This window comes from Megalops cyprinoides, chromosome 7, assembly GCF_013368585.1.
Source record: "Megalops cyprinoides isolate fMegCyp1 chromosome 7, fMegCyp1.pri, whole genome shotgun sequence".
Taxonomy (NCBI): Eukaryota; Metazoa; Chordata; class Actinopteri; order Elopiformes; family Megalopidae; genus Megalops; species Megalops cyprinoides.
The window spans coordinates 29,801,116-29,825,475 of record NC_050589.1 but is presented as its reverse complement, the minus strand read 5'-3'; the positions used below and the strand labels follow the sequence as shown (position 1 = coordinate 29,825,475).

Sequence of the window (24,360 nt, the reverse complement as noted above, 5' to 3'; positions counted from 1 at the left end):
AGCACACCTTCAAATTAGACCCATGTTTGGATCTGGAGCACAGGTGAAATATCCAGGTTGGCTGATGTGTTTTTTTGTACTTTTGGACAGCTGCCTTAAAGGAACTGTCATGTTTTTCTTCATAAGTTTACTGTATCAAATTGCTCGTTGGTGTATTTTTGACTGTTTGCCTATTGTTAAGGCAGCTTAAGTACCTCATTCAAGTGCGCAACATCTGTGTCCCTCAGCCACACAGGGCTCTGTTCCAGACCACAGTGACTGTACTAAAACCACACATTGCCATTTCGTACCTCCAAAACTTGTGGAACGGTGACAGCGCGAATGTAAGATCCAATAACGCTGTCTTCATCCACAGTACAACTTCCTGACTTGGGAGTAAAAGTTTTGAGAGCTCATTTCCCAGAAGACCGTGCTGCTCTTTGTGGAAGCAGTTTGTTTGGCTGGGGAAAAAACAACTGCATGAGGAGCAGAATAAAGAGAAGTCACCAAAAGTATAAAGGAGTATCAACAGTGCCAAAGGATGTCAGGTTAAAGAAAGTCATTCCCCAGAGCCCAGCCATCATGGGATACAGGCTTTCCTGTGCCCCGTCTGCTCTCAGCTGACCCCACTTTCAGGTCAGCCACTCTCTTTTAAGCCTTACTCCAAGTGGGGGCTACCTAATTTTTGCACTGAGTGGTCTTAGCATTCAAGAAAGCTGTCTTTGGAGGGCTAATTTAGTGGACTTCAGATGTATGCCAATTTGTTACACATTTGAGATGACACGGCTAATAAACCCGGATGTATTTCACATCTCCCGTCTCCTGAAGGAGGGGATTATGGTTCATTAGTTTGGACACTGTTACATCTCAAACATTAAGGGGACGTTGCCTTTCATCTTCCGTTAGACTCGGCCTGTCCGCTTTTGATTGGGCCTGAAAGGTATTTTTAAGCATGGATGAGTAGGTGCTGTGCCGTCAAGGCCTGGAATGCAATCTTGTTCAACTGTTGCAAGGCATCTGTAATGAAATGACAGGATGTGAGACATGGAAACCTTTAAAGTTAGTACCGGTTCCTTCTTCATCTGGTTTTCTTTGCCACGACTTGCAAATGTTGAAGAACAGAGTTTTCTGTTTGTGCAGTCTATAGCTGTTGCATGACACAGGTAGTACGTATAAATCAGTGTGGTCTGGCATTAATCAGCATCTCTTTTGAAATGCTGCTGTAGTCATAACTTGTGCTCTTAATTTAGATTTCAATTGTTGTCTCGGGTATTAATATGCAGGTTTATTTTGGAACGTTCAGGGAAGGAAAATGACTTGAAGTGGGGGAAATGATTCTTTCATTTTCGTCTGGGGTTTTATCTGGGTTTCCTCGTGTCCGATCAAGCGGGCGTGGTGTGGCCTGCAGAGAATTCCTTCCTCGCCCCCATCCTGAACAATGGATCGCTGTCAGAGCTCAAAGGCTCATAGGGATGACTTTTTACATCATGGCCACTCTCTACACCGCGTATACCCTGCCTTGTAATTATTGTGATTTGAAGAAGGAAAAAAATGCCGCTTGATTGAAAGGTTTTAATTAAGGCAGTTATATTTGATGTTGAGGAAAAAAACAACAGAAAAAAAGCCAAGCAGGGCACCTGGACTGGAAGGTATAATTGATAATTCACAGCCTTGTTCCCAGGGTCCACAGAGTCAAAGGGAGAGAAGACAATTTGATTAAGGGGGACTGGGAAATCAACGGGAGCAGTCAGAGGAAAGCTATCCCTGTTATTAGCGCTAATTAAGCAAGGTGAATGGAGGGAGGATGGTGGCAGTCTCTCACGCTTGTGCCAAGCCACAGTTATTTTAAAATGAAGGGCTTTTCTTTCTCACACGCCAGGCTGACATCAAGTGCCTGTCGGTGGTCAGTTTAATTTAAGTGCCTTTTCACCTCACAGCTTCTTTTGTTGGAATTGCATGGGGCAGATTGGAGCGTTTTTTAACCCCTTTTTATGATCACTGTTATGTCTAAATCATTCATATCATAGCTTGCATATTCATGTAGTACATGTGTTTCATGCTAGTAATGTTTATTCATTTAACAGGTGGTTTTTGAGCTTGAGAAAAGGCCCACTTATGCAGCCTGGCCTTTGTCAGAGGAGTGGAAATGGAGTGCATTGCCCTTGTGTCCAGTTCTTGAATGAAACCCACATCTTTGATCTGGGGTAATGCTTTTTCTACCACTACTCCATGATGCTGTTAGTGTGATAAGGTGCACTTAAGTGGCAGAAAATATGACTGGTTGCATTCGCCAAACTATGACATCATACTCAAGCCAGACTGACACTGGAGACCGTTAACCAGCTCTGTGCTCAGGCTGTCCCCCTCTGTGTCAGAGTTCTGGTGCTCTCAACACCGGTGTGCTCACAAAGGATGGTCTGCATTTGGCCACACCCCTTCATTAATATTCATAAGCAGCAAGGAGAAAAAAATGTGACAGGCAGAGACAGACTCAGTGCCAAACTGAATATCTGCTGATTAAATACAATATCATACACTGGCACCGTTGAAGAACCTCTACAGCATTGGGTGGTGTCTGTTATGCTCTCATTTACATGTTGCTTGAGGCAATGCAATAAAAAATAACACAATGATGGATCATTCATTAACATGCTCATATTTATTACACCATCCCTGCACACTGAAAGACGTTTTTTTCATTATGAAGTCATTGCAGTGGAAGTTTAAATGATGCCTTTTTCTTCCTTGTATCAGGTAGAGTTATTAATGTCTGACTTTATTGTTCAGGGAGGTGATGTATCTGTCAGACTAAGTCTGACAACCTGGAAGAGAGAACAGGTAAACCAGACATTCCGTCAGAACTTTCTGCCTGGTTTCACCTACCTACAGAACAAAAAGCAGTTTGTTTTCTTAGCTTATCCTGCCCGGTATTAGCAAGCTCTTGGGTTTAAGAGCCCAAAACTTATCTCACTTTCTTTGAATCGGGTTGAATGGGCTCTTAGGGATAATCTTTGCGATGGCTGATGACCTCTTCTGTCTGCTGCAGAAAGCACGGGGCTTGATGCATCCTCCATTCGCTCTCATCATCCGTTTAGCACTGATATTGGATCTGAAAGTTTTACCGGCAATGTCTAGGGAGTTAAGACAGCCCTGCCTGCCCTGACATTGACCAAGTATTTGGACCAAAAAACCGCTTGGAGTTTCCATCTGTGCTAGCCCTGGAACTTTCCACAACAAAACACATGACAAAACCTGTGTCTGCTGGATTGGCTATGTTTCCCATCAGTCATCTTTTTACAGAGACAGTGCAGGTTCATGTTCTGCCCAATGTAATTCTAGCTGCTTGGCAGTAGACTCGTCCTCCTTGGATTAGATCACATAGATGTGAGAAATCCCTTTAGGGCTGCTGGATGTTTTGGGGGATTAATGTCACGATCCCTGTCAATATATTTACATTTGGCATGGTTTACTCAGAAAACCTCATTAGTCTCAATAATTGCCTGTCTGAACGTCTCCAAATCCCCGGATCCGCTACAAAATCAAGATGTAAATGGATGTTCTGGAAGAAACCTATAGCCAGCTGTTTTTAGAAGGAGTGGCCTGTAACCCCTGGTTTTGAGATTGGACTCCAGCCATGGAAAACAATATGCAAAAAGTAGAGACATCCCGTTTTGAATAACCTTGTTGACCTTGGACAAGCGGAGTGGCTGGCTCTCTGTTTGTCTCCGGCCTAACGGCTCTTTCCCCGCCAGCCCTCATTCACAGCGCTGCCCTTATCCCTCTGTTTCAGAGGCCTCTTATCCCTTGTCTCTTCCTGACCCCATTCACAGCTCTGCCAAGATTCCCACACAAGATCTGAGGCTTGAGAAAGCCTACCTTCATAGCTGGAGGAAGTCCACAAATGTTCTGCAGAGCGTATCCGCAGCTTTAAAGCGTACACAAAAAGTCAGATCCTCGTAATGTGCGTGTTAGTGCTCCTCTGTCTCACTTCTGCTGTCCTTGTGTTGATTTGAATCATAGGAAAATAATCCATTGTTTTAGCTGATGCGTTTTATGCATATTGGGTTTTACTGAATGGTTCCACTCAGAGCAAGTACGCTTAAGCACTGCTTACAGAGGCAGCGTTTACAGAGGCAGTTGACCACAAACAAGAGCAAAAGGATATTTAATGCCCGAATACCATTATGTCTAATAAACCTTGACAAGTGGTTTTGGGAGGCCTATTTTGCTAGAAATGATTTGGATCCCTGCCTGAAGGTGCAGAGTGCACATGTTTCAAATGGTCCTGTAGTGAAGTTGCATGCTTTCTGCTTGTGATCTCATGGAAAGGCCTCTGCACCTGGTGAAGCTCCTGACCCCCCACCCCCCCACCAACTCCCCGAATTCTCCAGACCCCTCTCCTCCGACTCAGCCACTGTAGAGATAATCCTTCTGGTTTGTGAGTGGTCTGCTCCTTGATCCTTTGTCAATGGGTGACAGGGGAGTCTAAATCCAAGGATTTAAAATGGAGAATGGGTCAGGAGTAAGCCAATCGGAGAGCAAGGATTTCAGGCAGACAAAGCAGGCACCTGATTCCTCTTCACATGCTGAACCTAAATAATTAGCCCAAGGAATGTCCACGTTTGCTGTGCAATAGTTCAGAAAGCCACCCCTCGAGTTTTTTTTTTTTGGGGGGGGGCACAATTGGAGATTTGCTGTAATCCGTAGATGATCATGGTATGGGATTGTGGGGGGGGTGGGCAGATAAATCGCTTCCTGCGAGAGCTGTGACCAACTCCCCCGAGTTGCTGGGAAGTGTCTTGTGAGGGTTTAATCTGCCCACAGTTTAGGGTTTTGCACAGCTGGCGAAGGAGATTTGCCTGCTGAAATTGTCAGTGGGACCCGCTTTGGGCTGGGAGTGCCGGAGCTGGAGGGCCACTGAGCGGTCACGCCATGGGATCGCGATGCAGACATTCCAGGAGGGAGCGATGAGCGATGCGCAAAATTGGCGTGACGCGGCGCTAAACGCTCCAGTGTTCCCTGGACTCTGGTTTCCTGTGGCACACTCAAATCGAGCGAGAGGTGAGAAATGCCAGGTAACGTGGAACAGAACCGCTAAAAATGAGGCCTTGCTACTGTTTGTGCTCTCCATTTTGTGAATCAGTTTTATCCTTGTAAAACTTAGACGGTCGCTAAAAATTTCTATTAAATCAATTGCAGGATGTTTTTCCAATAGCATCAGAGTCCAACAGATGTTTTACCATATTGTCATACTTTGCTACATATGAATGGAGTGATAATGGCTCCAGTTCTCAGTAATACTTGCTCTGTTAATAACATCTGCAAAAAGGAGTGAGTAGTTTAAAATATTACCAGCATGTATCTCAGTGTTTCCAAATGTGCATCTGTCTTTGGTAAATATGACCTTGCCAGTTTTTTAGTTCATAGTGCAGGGGCTACTCCAGCTCAGCGAAATGACTCAGCTTCCAAACTGTGGTGGGATGCATCTTAATTCTCACCAACTGATTCATAACGCCTGCGGTCTGAGAGAGGGCCAAGGGCGGGGGCCGAAGGGAGGCCCAAAATCGCTGCCGGGCTGGATGAGCTCACCGACAGTGAAAGACGCCATTTGTGTGTGTTCCAGGGCACTGAGTAGCAGGCCGGGCGCATTCACCTACCCGAGGGAACGGGAGAAAACCTGAAGCGCTGCTTTCTTCCTCGCACCCTGACTCAGGGCCAGCGGTAGCCTTGGCAGGAATGATGTGGACGCGTTACAGAAAAGACGCCAATGTTCTCAGGCTGAGGTGCTGCGTGGCCCTGAGGGAGAGGAGTGGGGGGCTCTCACAAAAAAGGGCTTTCAGTGCACACCAGGGTGCAGATCTCACAGAATGCACCTACCCTTTCTCACACTGCACAATGGGATGCTTTATCTCTGACTGCACTCCCATCTGCTACTGTGCCGGGAACACGGGGACCACTTGAGACAGTGCTCAGTGCTGTGAATACACTCTCAGACCTCCTTCTTTTGTGTCTGCTGTTACAGCCTCCCATAATGGGGCTGTTTTGTCAACTGTCCTCCTGTAACCTTACCTGGAAGTGGGGATTCAGGTGGTCGTCAAGACGCCACAGGACCTCTGAGGAAATTTACAGGGGGATGGGGGCTTGCCGTAGATTGCTTAACCCTTTGCTGCCAGGGAGCATTTTGTTTCAGGCTCTGAGCATTTGTGCGTCCAGAGACACCAGCATTTTCTTAATTTGGCAGTTTGAGGTGCCATTAGCTATCTATGTTTTGATGACAGAGAACAAAAAACATTTTGGATTGAAGCGGGGAAGGATACTGTTGCATATGCTTGGGATATTCAGAGTCTCAGATTTCTAGGTGTATAAACAAAAATTGGCCACTGTTTATATCTGTCTTTTTGTATAATAACACTGTAATTACTTAAGTAGTGGAATTGTGTTGAAGCTGCTTATTTTCACATGGCATAATTAGATTATTTGTAGTTATGTTAAGGGAATGGTCATTTTGGAGCACATTAAGAACTTGCAGTTATGTGGGTTGCAACAATGTGGTATTTGCAGAGAAGTACGATGGTACATATTATGCAACTGCAGTGTAATTACAGTAGGAAAAAAACACCAAAAAAAAAATCATTTCATATAAAATGGGGGCCAGAAATGTTTTGATGTCTGAGATGAATTTCCCCTGTGGTGGAGCTGGGTAATTCCATGTCATCTAACTTTGTATCTGACTTAGTATTTCATTTAAGTGATTGAAATACAAGTTGAAATTAAAGCAGGTATGATTCCTAGCCTTGAAGGTGTACATAACAATTTATGTTTCAGTCCCTTGGCAGACGTTCTTACCCAGAGCTACTTACAAAGCAAAGGCACAGACATTTGTATGATAAGGCCACAAGAGCAACAGCACATACAGGAAATGGCAGACCACATCTGAAGCTGTCAGTCACACCGTGCAATAATAACGAGTACAATGCTGAATACGCAAGAAATTCTTAAATAAAAAAATGTAGGTGAGCAATTGGAATCACTGTGACCCTTCTGAGCCGAGAAGAGAACACTCCTTAGCTGACCCATCCACACCCCACCCAATTCTGGCAGAGGGGGGCCCCCGAGAGGGATGAAATAACACCTGCAGCCACCCAGTGCCCATGGTATTTTCATCTCCTCGTGGAATTTGCCCTCTGACCCTGCTCCTGCTCCCCTGTCTGGGTGGGAAAGGGGTCAGGCGCGCGGCAGCATCTTCAGGTTACTGCGAGTCACCTGTCAGACTACATTTCACTTATCCCCTGTAACAACGGGCCTTTCCTTCCAGGGCACTAGGGTGGATTTCCCATCTCTGAGACCGTGCATTACTGTGGGCAATGTGAATAACTCTCCAAATCTAATAATGCACTGCATGTATTTAATGCAAAATTCCTAAGAACACAAAGAAGCATGTGTGTGTATTTTCATGGGCCTTTTCATCGTGCCTGGTATGTTCTGTATCTTGAGAAATGGTTTCACGTGAATGGAAAGTTATATAGGATGGACAGCAATGATCGCTGTCTGACTGAGCCTTCCTCCAGTAATAGCGATGTTCATGAAATGCTCGTTACACAAAACCATGTACACCAGAACTGTAGTCAGAATTGTCACCTAATGCATATCGTGTAGTACTCTGTTGAAATGATTTGTTGACTTATTGAGCTATAAATGGATTTTAAGTATTACATATTCTTTTTCTGGGTGTATCTTATCTTATCTGGGTGTAACTTCATGGAAAAAAAGCCTTCATGGAAAGATGCATATAGTGTAGCATTATCAAGGGGTGTACAGAATATGAGCTGGAATGATTGCACGTCAGTGATTTGATTTAGTTTTTGTTTTAGGCTTTCCTTTCCATTCTGCTATTGCAAAGTTACTGCAGTGCAATAGGCAACATGTCTAGCTATGTGATATGTCAGAGTTGCATTTGTATGGTGAAGGTGCAAAAGCATGGAAAAGAATACATGTAAAAGTGTTTAATATTCCAAAATAAGGTATTTTGCATTTCACCAATGTTCCCATGAATCAATAATGATCCCTTTATGAACTCATGTGAACCAGCGTTCACCACACATATGAAATGTAGCATAAAGTAGAATGCCCTCATAGGCCTAAAATATTACTCTGTTCTTCAGCCCATTTTGTTCTCAATAAAGATTTTATTAAACTGACAGCTGTGTGAGGCAGACTGTGTCTTCAAATCCATAGTAACCAATACATTTTTACTGATGAACCACAGTATTTTAGTCTGTACTGATTGTTCATTGGACTGTCATAGCATACAAAGTTGCAAAGTAGCAATGCTGTATAATGGAGTCAAGTCAAGATTGTAAGTGATTGTAATGGTGCAACTAGACTCAAAGTTGCATATTATAGCCACCATATGTTGCCTATAAGACATTATTGCATAGAATTGTAAACATGTACTACTGTAAGCGTTGTACTTGCATTACAAGGTGCTCTCTCATACAAAGAATGTTGAAAAGTCTACCCACTGCTTCCTCCTATCCGCATGGCAATGGTGTCCTTTGATTGCTTGATTATTACAAATGACAAATTTGATGATGACATTGACAGCTTTTATTGCTTTTTGATGTATTTTTTATAGGTTTTTAGCAAATTTATTAAGCCATTCACAATATTAACAATATGTTCATTATTACTAAAAAAAGAAGTTGAACCAAAGGAGAGCAATTCAGTGAAAAGTACTCAGTTGCTCTCATCTGGATCAACTCCTTGTTCTGAACCAGAGGAGAGGAATTGGGTACTTTTCCCCTCAAGTAGAACACTCTCACCATCTGGAACATAGCAGTGTGCTTCAGTGTGCTCATTATATTCTCTGACTGTCACAAAGTTCATCTTTGTCCTTAGCAGTTTCAATACCTCAGTTGTTTTCTAGGTTCGCTTATCCATGAATACTGTGAAAGGCCACATGCCTAGTTTTAAGGCTCATTTTAGAGATTCTAGGCATGGACATTGCAGCTTGTTGAACAGAGTTGGTTTGTGAAATTGCATAAAATCTGACATCAAATTGATTTCTCATGTAAAAAGGTATAACAGACCACTGTCCCTGCATTTTGTTAGCAGTTTGCAGTGAGTGTGCGCATCTGGCTGTGAATATGTCTGTTGCTTCACCTTGGGCTTTGTGCTCTCTGCCCCATTCTTAGCATCTGTGGGCGTTTCTCTTGTGAGGTAGCTCAACTATTTTTGAGACTTACGATGGGAGCCAGTGTAACCAGAGCAAGCTCTTTTTTTCGAGCTGTCTCGCTAGGTTCCCTAATCCAATTACGAGGCCGGGATTTGAGTAAGCAGCACCAGGGCCGCATACGAGAGTGTGAGGAGCTCAGCCACAATGACACCAGTCGGGAATGGCAGCCATGTGGCCATTTCAGCCGGGTGACACATCGAGTAGCCCAAAACCAAAACGTAATTGACAAAGTCTGAATGCACAGTAGGGTGGGAGGTGACGTTAGGTGTCAAGTTCTCATGCTTCCTTTCTTGTTTGATGTTTCGCTTCACTGTTCCTTTTGTGAATGATTGATTTTGTACATGACGTGTACAATGTACAACATATGTATTTTATGTATTGCATAATATATGTGCCTTTTTTGTTTTTCAATATATGTTTCAGGTTCTTGCTAATTATGACAAAAAGCATGTTTCATGTCTTCTTGATTCAATTCAAACTATGACATAGTGAAGTATGGTTTGAAAATTTCCACATTGCACAGAAGACAACAGTGTTCTCATATTGCCGGGGCTTGTCATGTCTGTGCCTCTGCTACCTAGCCTTTCACAAAGGCTTAGGAAGTAGATTTTAAGAGTTGATATGTGTTTGAAGCAACGCCAGATCTCATATCCATCCCTAGCAGTCTTATCTTTCCTCTTCGTGTTGTCTTTCCCATGGAATCCCTGGATAAAAGAAACCAGCTGTCAGGTAATTTCCAGTGTTGAGGCAGAGGCAGACTTTTTGAAAGAGGTGGCTAACCTCTGAATTCCTCCCCTCTCTCTGAATCCCTCCAGGGTTTTGTGGTGATTGTGTTGTCCACATGGATTCTGCTCTCCCTCAGCTGGCCGTATGGGAACATCTGGGCACTACTTTTGTTATCAGCATATTTGTATTATACACTCTGGCCCGGACTGTTGGAGGGAAATGAGTTAGCCACACTTGCTGATTCCCTAAGAAGTGAAAATGACAAGCTGTCAGAGGCCAGAACTCACCCGTACATGCGACGTCAGAGGCAAGCTTGAGTCTTTCGAGAACTGGTGTTGGAAGCCCATTTTGTGAGGTTGCAGCTTTGTTAGAAAGGGATTTGTTATGATTATACTTGTCAAAAGTGTTTGTCTGAGGTTACCCGACAAAGAGGCTGAACTTGCGGTCCCTCAACTGCTCTGGCAGAGGCGTTATCTGCGCTAACTGTTCCAAAAACACTCCACAGTGATAGCTGGCCAAATCGCATTTAATTACACGATGGTCGTCCTGAATAGAATCTGTAAACTGAACCATGACCATGGGAACAGGCTGAAAGTGGAAACAGATTTATACCAAGAAACAACTCTGGCTTGGAAGAGTACCCTCTCTAGGCGTTCACGCTTAACTACATGGTTTTGTTTTGCACCAGACCGACATTTTTTCCTGAAAGAGTCAAGTGCATGAAACAAGTAGACTCATATTTAGAATTCAGTGTGTTGTTTTTGGACTCAAAAGTCAAATATTTTTATTATGACCGATGATTTTTCCAGTCCACAAGATGGCTTGTGGGTCTTGTCTATTTTCATGTTCTTGAAGTAAATAGCACTGAAAAAAGCAAAGAAAAGAAAAATGATGAAGATAACTGTGCTTGGCAAGTATTCTGTGTGGCAGTGAAGCATATGATTGTGAACACATATAATTATGATTTATTTTCGTGTGACATCAAATACTGGTAAAACATCCTGCAGTTGCAACCTAGGCAGCCCTTTTGACTCTTCCTGTATCAGCTCTGTCTCGTAAAATCAAGTTCCATGCTGCAGTTGACAATGCACTTTAACAACTATGCTTACGTATAAAAACAGAGTATATACAGTATTATGTACTGTATCCATAATGCCACAGCTAGCAATGAATGAAAAACATGTTTTCCTGCAGTGATGCAATGATGAAGTCCTGGTTTCCCTCTGTAGATTCTCATGGGTATCTTTTCTGACTGAAGTTGCGAGACCATTCTAATGTTATGGGAAATGGCATAGTGAATATTGGCAGGGGAAACAGGTGGTGCCCGATCAGGTGATTCTGTGGTGGGAAGCACAGGGCTCGATGATGTAAAAGTCCAGATTATCGCTGCTGTTGGTGTAGGAAACTGGATCCCTATCAGGCTGATCAGAAGGCTGCAGGTCTGGTTTTTATCACATTTGGCCTAATGAGCCCTAACACACTTAATCCCTGTCCTAGAGTTTAACGAGGAAGATCTCCCAGTATACAGTTACAGCTTCTGGGACTCCTGAAGACAAGACAGCCACACTAATTGAGCCGGAGGAAATGGAAACAGCCAAGGTCGGGCATTGGATTAAGCATGAGTTCCCAGTGTGGCTCGGGTGGTGGTACAGTATTCCACGGTCACGGTTCCCTCTCTTGAGAACGAAATACAGTAGAGCGAGGTCAGTTCTCAGAGTCGCTGCAGTCATAAATACTGTCATCCCCGTTAGAGTGCATTCCGACTCCATCTGGAGCTGTCCAGCAACGCTCGGCCATAATTCAGCGAACCACCCTCAACGCCCCTCCGCCACCCCCCCCACCCCCAACTACAGCATGCAACGTGCCACGTCCCTCAAATTTTGGATCTTGTGCCCTGAAGGTGCGGGACCTCAGGGGAGGTCGTTCCCCGTCTGCTTGGAGCCCAGAGTCCCCTTGGCAGGCATGCTCAGTAACCCAGCGAAAGGAAGAAGGGGCGTCTTAAATATCCGGTGGGGCCACGTTCCAGGACTCCTTCCCGTTATTAATAAACACTCTGCTCTTTTCCCCCCGCAAGCTGCCACCGGTTTCAGCACCTCGAGTCCCCAGCTGTCGTCTGGGAGGACAGGAGCTGGCCTGGGTCCCCTGACGCTTGGTCACACGCGGAGTCAGGTTACCGGAAACGGGGAGGATATTCAGCCCCACAAAATGCCTTTTGCTCTGTTTATGTTTATTTTCCATGGCCGTATCGAATAGATAGCTTGTATTGTTTACTATCCTTTTGAAGTAAACTATACATTCAAAGTTGGCTTCAGAACAGCTTGGAGTGGCTTTTTAAGGTGGCTAGCTTTCTACCAGTTGAGAGCATTTGAGTCTCATTTAGTGCTTATATTGACAACTCATTACTGTATTGAATGTAAGACATAATCATGCATAATATGTAATGCATAATGTTTTGATGTGGTTTTTGAAACCTTTTACCGTTTAACTGGCCTCTTTTGCTACGGCAGCAGACTCACCATTAGCTTGCTGCAGGGGGGAAGGGAGTTGCACTACAACAGCCAGCAGCTACATATTCAGAGCCTGTAAGTTTACATTTGGAAATAAGTCGGAGGCTGTTACCAAACCTCTAGCAGGTTGCTTTCTCCTCTTAAAGTTTGCAATCCCAGTGCACAGCAAGAGCACATTTTCTCAATAAATTAATGCGTGTTGAACTGAACTGTCCAATAAAACAAATATTTAATAAAATATCAATGCAGTACTAAGTAATACCAGACCTAGTCACAAGCCTTCCAGTCTCACCGTCTGCTGTAAGTTCTCCTTTTCATAATGAATTGAGTGGTTAAAGTGAGGAGTGGCCTCCCTCACTGGATCTTCTGCACAGATTTAAACACGCTGTTAAACTGGAGATGAATGAGGTGATGGATAAGCTTGCAAACATCACAGCCATGGAATTCTTTCCGCTGTGCTCAGTCTCACAATAACGCTGTATAAGGTTACGGTATTGTTCAAAGGAGTCGATTCTGCAGACCCAAAACACATGGCTAACCCGCTCTCGGTCACCCTTCACTCTCCACACTTTTGAGTGCCCCCCCCATGTCGCCACCATTGTGTCCTAGAAGATTTACCCTCCCTCACACCTCTGAGTCATTCTGACGCAGAGACCAGCCAAAGGTCTGTTTCCATAAACTGTCATTCATGATTAAGGTGAAGGAAAAAGTGATCTGATAATTGCAAACAGCATCAGTTTTAATGGTTTATTTTCGAGGCCAGCTTGGTTACAGATTAACACAGGGCACCAGATTTGTAAAGAAGAAGCCAAATATTTCACCCAGCACGTCTGTTTGCCCTCTGTCACTGGTTAAACGAGCTTGTGTGGAATGTGCATGCTTTCTTCGGCCATATGCTCCGCAGGTCTTTGATTTCAGGGAGGCCGTTGCTCCACCGCAGAGCTGGCTGCCCACAATCTTTACAAACAAACTGAACAGAAGTCCTGTTAGTTCTACTCATTTTACTTCAGCCCTGCCGCTGTCGGGAGTGCCAGCAGTTTAATCTTAACAGTAATTTCATTGCAGAGGTCTGTTTTTAAATACAATCTCTGCTGGGGTAGGGCTCTGGCTTTGAACATAATGGTATTTCCTAATGCACATCCAGTGTTACGTGCTGGCTGAAATTTTGTGCATTACGTAAACCTTTTCCTTTTTTCCTTTTTACTTGGCTTACTACACACAGATTGTAATTCACCACTGGTTAAAAGTTGAATAGCACACATTTTACAGTTTTAAATTATCTTCATCTGTAAGCATCTGTTCAAAGAAGCTTTCTGCATACGTATTTAAATTGAGGATGCCACACTCTCAATCAGGGGTTAAGGTCTCACGCCGTAAACCTAAGCGCCTGCAAAACACGGCACTTAATTAAAAAGGCAAAAGCCCTGCTCATCACCTTAGCGGCAAACTCATAAGTGTGGCTACCTTTGATGCCTTGTTTTGACAGCATGCGTAAATAGGAGTGTGGCCCGGGGGCTGGGTGTATGGGTGGAGCCTGCTCATTGGCTGCAGGGCCCTGAATTAGGAGTCAGTTGACAGGAAAGGCCCAGGCTGTTTGTGGAGCTAGGCCTCAGATGGGACTCCTGCTGGGGTGCTAATTGAAATGAGCGGTCCTCTCTAGGTGCCATCTGTGGAGCCACATGCAGGGAAAGTTGGACTGGAATGTAATCAGCCTTAGACCCACCCACAAAGTGCTAATAATAAACCAGGTGTTATTTCCACTGTTATTAGTGCTTCGGGGGCAGGAAGGTTAACTTGATGCTGACAGTTTTGCTGATGCAAGAAAACACGGTGTTTATAAGTGATTGTGTTTTTATATGTTCTGGTAGAGTCACAGATTTGATATAGCCCGCCCTTTGGTTTCTGTTTTCATATTGCACATTTTGGTTCTTGCAGTGCTTTTTTCCTGCTCTGTGCTTTTTCAGATACCATAAATGTCTGAGCCTTTGGTTCATTAAAGGTGTTAATTCTGAGCACAGAGCTGCTACATGTAAACACACTCCAGGCGCCTGTGTGCTTACAGTCCCGAGTGTACTTCAAAATGCAACATTTCTTCTTAATTTGTTTCTTATCTTACATATAATTAGTCATTTGTGGTGTTTTGAAGAGCTGAGTCCAAGCCACACTCCAAAGAATTTACAAAAGTGTGCATGTCAGTGTTTGCAGGAATTGTGTGTGTGTGGGAGAGAAAGACAGGCTAAGGTGAGTATGTGTGTGCATGTGGTGGTGTGTGTGTATGTGTGCATGTGTGTGTAAGAGAGAGGCAGACTGTCAATTGTAGATATTGGGGGTACCCTGTGTCTCCCAGTATTCAGCTCAGAGCCCCTCAGATTAGGTCTGTAGTCTCACCGTCCCCTCACCATGAAGCTGGGAGGTTGTAGAAATGGCAGCCCCTGCTAGCTTCTGAGGCTTTATTTAGGGTGCTGTTATAAACCCCGTCTCTGGTTTCAGAGCCTCGCCTTTCCCCCTCTTTCCTCCCGTCTTCACCCTCTTCTGTCTCGCCCTTCTGTCGCCATATTGAGAAGCCGAGCTCTGTCGTCGCAGACCAGTAACATGTTTTTGTCTGTCTGGCAGAAATACAGTTAAAGTAAAATGTGGTGTAGAACACCCTCCCCTAGGCTTTTCTGATCCACCGAATGATCTCGTTTGTCAGTTATTATTAGTTTTTTGTCGTGTTGTTTTTTTCCCTGCTGAATATAGTTGGCAGAGTGTAATTTTTTCCATCATGCTGTCTGAACGGATCTGATATTTTAACATGCCTGGCATTCTGAGACATCAGGTTTGGGTTGTCTTGACCTGCATGGACTTTTCTCCAATGACAAGGGAGTGGTCCGTGATCTCCCTGATGGGTGTAAAGAAAGTGGTGCACTGTGGGTGCTTGAAGGCTACTGCTGTTATAGATACTGTATATATCTCCATAAGCAGCTGGTGCAGCCCAGGAATAGTCGCTGATTCTACCCTCCCTGATCCCTTCTAAACTGTGACCTCAGTCTTGTAATTAAAAGGGATCCTTATACGTCATACCTAGGTGCTGACATTTGGGATAGGATTTTCTGTTGGAGTCTGTGAGTTGGGAAACCTTGTTTCAGCTGATAGATCTTCTTGAAGATCAGAGGGGGAATGCTAAACAACAACAAAAAATCCTGTTGCTGCAAAGAATTGAGGTCACCCCCTTCAAAGGAGCATATTTCCTACTTAAAATAAGTTACAATGATTGGCCCATTGGCAGACCACAAGACATGTAAACACCCAGGCCAAGTTGATTTTGGCTCCAGGTGAAAAAACAATAGGCAGACTATGGCTGACTCATGAGCAATGTACGCTACAGGTTTCCATTAAAATGTCGTGCTGAGTAGAACTGTGAATCGCACTGTGTTTGATACTTTGTTTTGGAGCGAAACCAGGTCCCCAACAAGTTGAGACTCCGCCAGCAGACCCTCGTTTTGTAACTTGTAATTAGTGGCTTTTGCGTTTTAATTCCTCCAGGATGCAGCTCGGTGATGTGGGCGGGCGGAATCGTGTTCGGCTGCAGATGTGTACACCCCAGCGTGCGTGGTCGAACACGTGCTCATCTCGGGCGCATGTGCGTGCCATCATGTGTGAGCGTAGCCCCCATTCTTGTCTGTTTGTGCAATGGATGTTCCTCAGACCCCCAGCAACTGCACATCCCTGGAAGGAGGAAGAAGGGGAGGAGAGGGTAAGCAGACGCAAAGCGGCCAGACACCTCGTTTTTCCCCCTCTTAGTGGCCGCTCCTGACAGATTGGCCGCTTGGGCCTGGCGTCCCTCCCTCTGAGCAGCGAGGTTTTGGTTTGACATGCCCTGCTGAACAATGAGGCTGGTGTAAATAAGAGAGGGAGAGAGGGAGGCGTAGCTCCGGGACAGCCCTCACGGGGCCTCACCTGGCACGCACAGCCGGGGCACCCTCGGAAAAAGTGAGAAAGCTCTGGCACGTTGAGAAAGGGCAGGAGCCTCGTCCTGCTAGCAGCAACAGCGCAAGGCTTTGAATACTTACAACACTCTAATCCTGCACACAGGCAAGTCACTGCACTGTAGCAGCCAAAGCAGGACAGATTGAGGTAATGGGGGAGAGGGAGGTGACATTGCTGACTGTGGACAGTGTGAAATGCAGAATGCGTTTCTTTTTCCTCTCAAGCCATGAATGACACGTTAAACGCCCTGGGCAGGGTGGATGGTGAGGAATGCGCCCTGATCGAACAGCTCAACTTTGCCGTTTTTTACGCCGCATTGAAAGCATATGCCGCTAACGCATAACAGTGCGGCCAGCTGTGCTGGGGACATCTGAAAGCTTGCATGTGTTTTGCGAGAAATGCCAGCGCACCTCGGCCCCTGAAGTGTTGTAAAATGTGTGGCATGATCCGCATGCGGTGTCAGAACCTGTGACCTGGGGCAAGATTTTCGGTCGTCGAAGGAATGTTCCCAAAATCTCCCCTGTTTGTGTTGACAAGTTCACATCCATGGAGCTGTCGTTCAGATTTCAGCCTATTTACACTGTTGGGAAAAAGGGACTGGGATTATAGGACTCAACAGACAAAGAATGCCTGTCTTCTGAAAGAGGAGAGCATGCTATTCCTTCCTGCTTCCTTCCTGGCCAGTTATTTGAACGGAACCAACTTGTGTGGGGTGGTGTTAAGTGCTCAAGGGCCCTGCTCAAAACCCCATTCAGCTGCGGAGGGCTCAGGCAAAGGTTTAGTGTCAGAAAATGGCAGCTTGTCAGATCTTCGACGGTTGTCTCGCTCAAGGGTTAAGCGCACTTAGGGAGCACACGCACATACAAATGCATCCGGCTGTCATTTCCCCCCGGAGTCAGCCCTCACTGTGGGATGGCGCAGCACTCTTTTTTTTATGCCCTGCATACAATAGGTGCGGAAAATGTGGATTTCCCACAACCTCCTTCTCTCCAGGGCCAATCCCTCATCACTCCTTCCATGTATGTTCGCTGTCATGTTGCTTTTCAGAGGAACATGAAAAGATGAGCTGTGTTCCCCCGGAGCAGGCTATTGCTCCCCTGGGCTTGCAGTGTTCTCTGCCTCATGGCAGAACCCAAAACGGTGAAGAGTCCCCCCTGCAGAGTGGATTACTGCACTCTCGGGCTTGGCAGTACCAGCTCAGCTGAGCTTCAGCGCTTCCTGTCTTGGGACAGACCCCAAAACAGCAAAGTCTGCCCCTCCCCAGAGAGGATTACTGCACTCTTGGGCTCGCTGATAGCATCTCAATCAGGCTTCAGCATTTCTGCCTCTCACTCGAGGTCAGGGAGGCCCACGCAGGCCCTGGGTGCCAGGCAGTGCTTGGGGGCCCGCTCGCAAAACCAGCGGGGAAGCACCCTGTCAGGCGTTAGCTCGCTTTGTTCCTGACCACTTACATTCCATTCCCCGTGTGAACATGCAGGGGACTCTGTCTTCTGCTCCCCGGTCTGTTTACAAAAAAAAAAAACCCTCCTCTCCCTCCTCCGCCATCACCCAGGCATAGTCAGGCTCACAGGCCTGGACACGATCACTGCCTGTGGCCCTCTGTCACACATCACTAAACTCTCCCTCATTCATGAGGGCCAGAGCAAGTGGCTGAAAACTAAAATCCTGTGGTGTGTGTGTGTGATAAGGGAAGAGTGTCACTGGAGCTGCTCTCTGAAATTTGGTTCTGTTACACTCTGATTCTGCCCTAATTAAACCCGGCCAGGCGCAGGTCAGAAACGCGCCCCCCGGTCAGCCGGCCAACGGTGACATTGCAGCTGACCGTGGCCGCGCGCCGTGAACCGGGGTCAGCAATGCGAGCGGCTTTGGCTGGCCGCGGCGATGGGACAGCTGCGACAGCCGGCCCCTTTTTTCTCACAGCCTTGTCGCACAGCTGTGGCCAGGCTCCGCGGCGGAGTGGGCGAAACGAAACCTCCTGGCTGCCGTTCTCACGCTGCGCTTGCCAGGCCAGGGCCTTTAGCGGGAATTAGACACGGGAGGGGACAGGAGTGAGGGGGGATTGAGGGGTGGGGGGGTGGAGGGTGGACAGAGCAGCAGGGTGAGACCGCAGCCCGCCCACCAGCGCACATCTGTCCGGCTTCATCACACTCAGCTGGGATTGGGACGAGCCTCTCCCGGGGCGGCCAAATCCTTTCTGATCGTTCTGCTCCTGCCCCTCATCGATTGTCCACGGGGAGGAGATGGGATACCGGAATTTTTTCCCTCCGACTGTAAACAACAGCTGAGAAAACCTGCGGAAAGCTTGAGGCGTGCATTTGCCCTCATCCATCCCCGAATCGCCGTGATCCCTCGCCCTCTCTTTTCAAATTCCTTTTTGGCATCTGAGGAAGCCAAACAGTTGGAATTGTGGATCGAGTAGTGTGAAAGTAAATAGGTTGCATTCCAAAGGGCTGGAATGCAGTTTTTTCCCATCGCCCGTGTGTATGCATCTGTTCTGACCAGGTGAGGCATTCTCAGCCTGTGAATGTTGGCTTGGAGTGGCAGATCAGGTCTCTGGGAGCACAATGCCTGAAACTCAATCATGGCCTAGAAACAAGTGACTGAGGTTGCACCAGCTTCACATAAGCTGTAGGTGTGGTTGGTCCGAGTGTGGTGTGGGCCTACACCTAAAACGCTATCCTATTGTCTTTTGTCACAGAACTTGGTCTGTAAGTGTTGTAGTCCACACAAACCAAAACTGCTAATAATGATGTCATGTCTCAGATGCTCCTGGTTTTCTTGTCATTTCTTGTACATTTTTGTGAATGGCTGTAAGGTAAAAGTTATGTACAAATGTAGATTTTGGAAATGTGCAATTTGTACGAATATGTACAGAATCTAGAATAAGTAGCTATTATTTTCCTATGAAATAAATTTACAGCTGTTCATGGTTATGCACATGTAACAGATTTATTTTTAGTCTGAATGTGTTTTACTGCTTTGGTGTTGAGGTCATATTTCCATAGCTTTCATGCTAAGAGTGAAAGGTGATTAAAGATTTAGGTCACTGGAAGTGACTTTGTGTGAGAGCTTTTGAGGAAAGCCCCATGAATGGAGAACTGGTTCCTGGAGAAGGTGGGGAACCCCCCCCCCCCCCCCCCAAACTTTACTTAATGAAGAATTTGAGCTGAGATGGACTTGTGTGGCCCCAAGTCCCGGGGATTCCGTCTCGGGTGGGGTTTGTGGGGGGGGGGGTTGATGATCACATCAATGGTTCTCTGGCCAGCTCCTATGAAAAGAATCCGGCCAGTCAGCGCTTTCCTTTAGAAAAAGGCCCAGGATTGTTATTACAAGGTGCTCGGTCAGAGGAGAAAGGATTTGGGCTAGAGATCAAGTTATTTATTGGCTGGAGCCATTTAAATGGTGGAATCCACCATGATGGAGTCGGTGGGAAATGGGAGCTGGTGTGCCGGGCGGACTGGAAAGGGTGGGCAAGGCAGCCTGGGAAGGGAGGGCGTGGAAATGTACGCAGGTTTTGAGCGGGTGGGTGTGGCAGGGCAGCGGAGAGTCGCACATTGTGACAATCGGAGTCATGTTGGAAGACATGGGTGTCCGTATTCTCTGCTGCTTGGCTGTTGGTTTTGTCAGTGGCTGTCGTGGACATGATCACGAATCAGACCTGCAGTCCAAGCTCACCCCCAACCCCCACAGTGACGAGAGGTTACATTTTTCCAGGGCGAGTGGACTCAGGAGTCGGCAGCGTGAGCCCATTTCAAACACACAGATTTTGAAACGCCCAGGCAGTCCAAAGATGACTGTGAACGTGAGGGAAACGATACGATCTTTCCATGACAAAAGCACTTCCTAGCGCATTCCTCGGGAGGTCACCATAAAACTCGCAGCAAGGTATGCTGGACTTTGTTGCTTGGGGCGGTGGTGTTTTGAAGCATGCTGGAACAGATTTGTATCTTTCAGCTGTTGTCAACATGAAAAGAGCAATTCTTCCCTTTTCTCCCGCAGTATCCAGCATGAAATAGACAAGCAGATTGAGCAAATATAAACAGTGGCCTGGTATTTAAGCCAGTCTTAGGGCGTCCTTGTCAACAGCTAAGACAGAAACAAACTGGGCTCATGAACAGAAGACAATGGAGAAAAAAACCTTGCAGAAAATGGGATGGAGAGTTGAGCGAAATGGCAAATGACGAATGGCAGTATAGAAATCTCTCCTTGAGTCTGTTTACCTTGCTTGTTTACCCTGCCATTGTTTTCAAATGATTTACCTTTCCACTTTGTGACAGCATCAAAGAGATAAGCGAATCAAAAGTAAGCAAATGCAAGGTGGTGGCTTCTTTGGTATCTGACCTCCCAGTTTCTCTGGGGTCAGATCAGTTCTGTTTCAGTTCTCCTCTCCTGCCTTGGTTTCTTGGGACGGCGGGTGTGGCGACGGAGCGCAGACTTTGACCCCTGTAAAACCCCTGTAACGTATCGTATTTTTTTCCTTTGTCCCAGGTGGTGCAGGGGTCCAAGGTGTGGGACGAGGTCGCGCTGCCTGAGGACCTGGAGGCTGAGAGGGGGAGCGAGCAGTTCGAGAGCTTCCTGGCTGAGACCGACGATGAGGACTTCGCCGCAGATGACGCCTCGGGAGGTGGGCTGGGCTTTATGTTGGGGGGGGGGGGGGGAGCAGGGCAATCTCCCCAAAGCAGCAGTACCTTAAATTGCTTAAAAGGGGGAGTTAGTCCTTATCCACACCCCTTTTGTAGGTTATAACTAATTGCACTTTTGGGAGCAGCACTATATGTGGAGTGAGTGGTGAATTATTGTCTTGTGAATATTTCCATGTGTGAGGATGTGGGTGTATGTGTGTGTGTGTGTGCAGGCATGCATGCTTTCAGCTGTATATGCATTAGATAATCCTTGCACACGTGAAATGCTACCAGAATATTAAAGCCTTTCAGTTTGGACAACTTAAAAAAAACTACATAAGTATCACAAATCTTTACTTTGTGGTAACAAACAAAAAAACCTGAAAAAAAACAATCCAAAATGACCAAGACAAAGTGTACTGTATACACCCTACATACCGTCCCTCTCAAAGGTAAACTCCTGACTGGGAAATGTGCTCTTCTAGGCATGTTGGACATTTTACATCGGCCTTTCTCTCAGTGCTGCAGGTCAGCTGTCTCCAGCTGAGCTTTGTGATGCAGAGGTCACCAGGTGGTGCCGAGTCACCAGGCTTGTTGCTAAACTCACCAGCCCCCTCCCCCTTTTTCTGTTCTCCACAGACGAGCCCAGCGGAGATGAAGATGGAAGCACGGTGGAGCCCACAACCGACGACCAAATCATCACGTCCACAAGTAAGAGCCTGTACCCCCCCCCCCCCACCGCATGCCCCAAAGCCCCCAGCTCCACCATCTCTCATGTCTGACAGAAAGCGCTGCCAGCGTACCTAGCCATAACTCTCATTTACGCAAGGAACACTTGTGCGATAAATCCCACACACAACTGCCGGGTTGAGTCCCAGAGCAGCACCCAGACCCAGACCCACCCTGAGGCACGACATCACGACTCTCGCCGGGGCCTTGCAGAGCTGACGGCGAAAGGTCAGAGAGACCCACAGCGACAGAGCTGCTCACTGGGGGCTGTTTTTGGCCACAGATTTATACGATGCTACAAGGTAGGTCTCGTGTCCCCCAAACGTGGCGGCCAAAGAAAACATGGGAGGGAACAAAAAACATGTACAAAGCGTGGCTGTGTGGACCTCCTCCTCTGTTGTGCCACGTGCCGTCTGCACGCCGTTGAAGCTTCTTGCAAAGCTTCCGCTGATTGGCTGGTAGGGTAGCTGCGAGAAGGGAAAAATGCAGGCCTGAGCAGTGAGGCTCAGCCTGCTGCACCTCGCCTGTCTGTGTTCTCACTGTCAGAATAAATGTTCTCTGAACTGTGTCAGATGCAGTCTTCTGACATCCTTTGCTCTGATGAAAGGCAAAAGGAAAGAAGATACCTGCAGATGAAAGAAATGGTGAACAAATGAAGGCAGCTGGGGACAGAAATGATGACTTTGATTTGCACCACTCCCCTCCCCAGAATGGAGAGTCTTCTCCTTTTGAGGTTGTGGACTCAAAACAATGTGCAACAAGATGTTTCTGTGGGATGCACGTGAACCCCTATCCAGCACGGTATCATAAACAAGGTATAAAGTAGCAAAGGGAGAATGAGGCTTTGTGAACCCTATAATGGGGATAGTTACCTTGTGGTGTAAATCACCGATTGGATTCTTACAAGCCAATCAAAAAGCTTCTGCAGCACAACATTGTGATTGATTCAACATGGTGAGCCAGTGATAACACATGATACCTTCACTCATTAAAGGATGCAAAAAGCCTTAGTCCCATCACTTGCGCAGAGAGATAGTAGGAAAACAAAGTCACTGGTGTAATCTCTACATCTGGCTTCAGCCTTCAGGCAGGGCTGTGACCAGGAGGAAGTGCTGTACGTCATACCATACCTTCTCCTACACCTATTTCCTGTTCTGACCCCTAAGATAGAAAGACTGCATTTCAGCTCCCAGGTGTTTACCTGGCGGTCTGTTAGACGTGGCAGTTGTTGACGGAGAGCCTGAGGTTGGCGGGAAGTGCTCCCGCTGGCAGTGAACGGGGCGCATCCATTGAAGTCTCTCCCTCCTCCCGTGACCTCAGCGTAAACACTGTCATAACGTCCATACATACGGCGCTTAAGACGGCAGGGGCAGGAAGAACGGCCTCTCTGTTTTCCACTCTTTCACTCAAAGAAAAACATCTTGGACTCGTCAGAGCGCCGAACAGAGCCGCATTTACTCTGCCCTTGAGCTGCGTAGATTGATGATGTGCACATTACAGCAGGAAAAATATAAACCGCACAGTGGCAGAACCTTTTATTTAGTGTGATGCCCCAACGGTTCTGTATAACTCAATTTCTGATTTTTGATTCCAGAGCTGTAGCTTCAAATCATTACCAAAAAATATGGAGTCTTTTTAAGAAACATTTCAGGAAACTTTGCAAATTCTATTTAAGTGTCTGTACGCGTGTGCTGTTTGTTGTACACAAGCACTATCATTTTCTTCTTGCTGCATTAAATCAAGTCTGATTTAATGTCATTGCACAGTTGGTCCCCACTGACCATTTAAATAGACGCTGTCCATATTTAACCTCAGTTCAAAAGCATCAGTGAGCTGGTGTTCGAGGCGAGCCATGTGAAACCTGGTGTATGTGTGTATGTGTGCATGCGTGCATACAGGAGTGAGCATCTAATCTTTAGCATGACCTCCACATGCAGTCACACCAGGGCCACTGGTGCACTCAAATGGTCGTCAGCTGAGAGGTCACTTTTGGCCCCCGTGTCCCTGCGTAGCTCATGACATCATGGCGGAATAATTGTTTTTCGCAGGAATGCCACGGGGTGACATCAGAGCTGGCGGGGGGATCGGCATCTGACCGCGGCGTTAAAATAGCGCGGCAGTGAAACCTGGCCCGACTCCTCGCTCCCTCTGCAGGAGCCTTCAGTCTGCCTGCGCTTTTTCTGCTGGAATCCTGCGGGCGGCAGGGCATTGTAGAGGTCGGGACACTCGGTTTGTGACCAGAGGAGTTGCAGGTTGGATTCACTGCCTCTGGCTGCGGCCAGAGTAAACACAGCTGTACCAATGAGTCTTTACAGCAGACAATGTATATTTGAAATGTGAAGATTGTGTACATATATGCACACCAAATGTTAATGTTGCTGCGTACCCCCCGTCAGGTTGTGTTCTGAGCAAATGAATACACTGACATTGAAAATAACTAACAGCAATGTAAACTAGCAGATTCCCCTTTTCAGTGACTAACCCCCCACAGATCTTGATCCATTCCCATATGAAAAATGACGACCCATCGGTTCCACCGTCTCAGTTGTTGTATACTCCGCATGAAGCTGTTTAGAATTCTGGACGTCTCAGC

General features: G+C 46.4%; 1 protein-coding gene across 1 annotated transcript in view; it reads left to right on the top strand.

Moving 5' to 3' along the window:
- Positions 1-24,360, top strand: part of hspg2 (heparan sulfate proteoglycan 2) — a 116,503-nt gene that overhangs the window by 14,055 nt on the left and 78,088 nt on the right. Inside the window, exons 2-3 of the mRNA XM_036532836.1 lie at positions 20,905-21,040; positions 21,678-21,749. Of these exons, the coding sequence (XP_036388729.1) occupies positions 20,905-21,040; positions 21,678-21,749 (208 nt within the window). The remainder of the gene's footprint in view (positions 1-20,904; positions 21,041-21,677; positions 21,750-24,360) is intronic.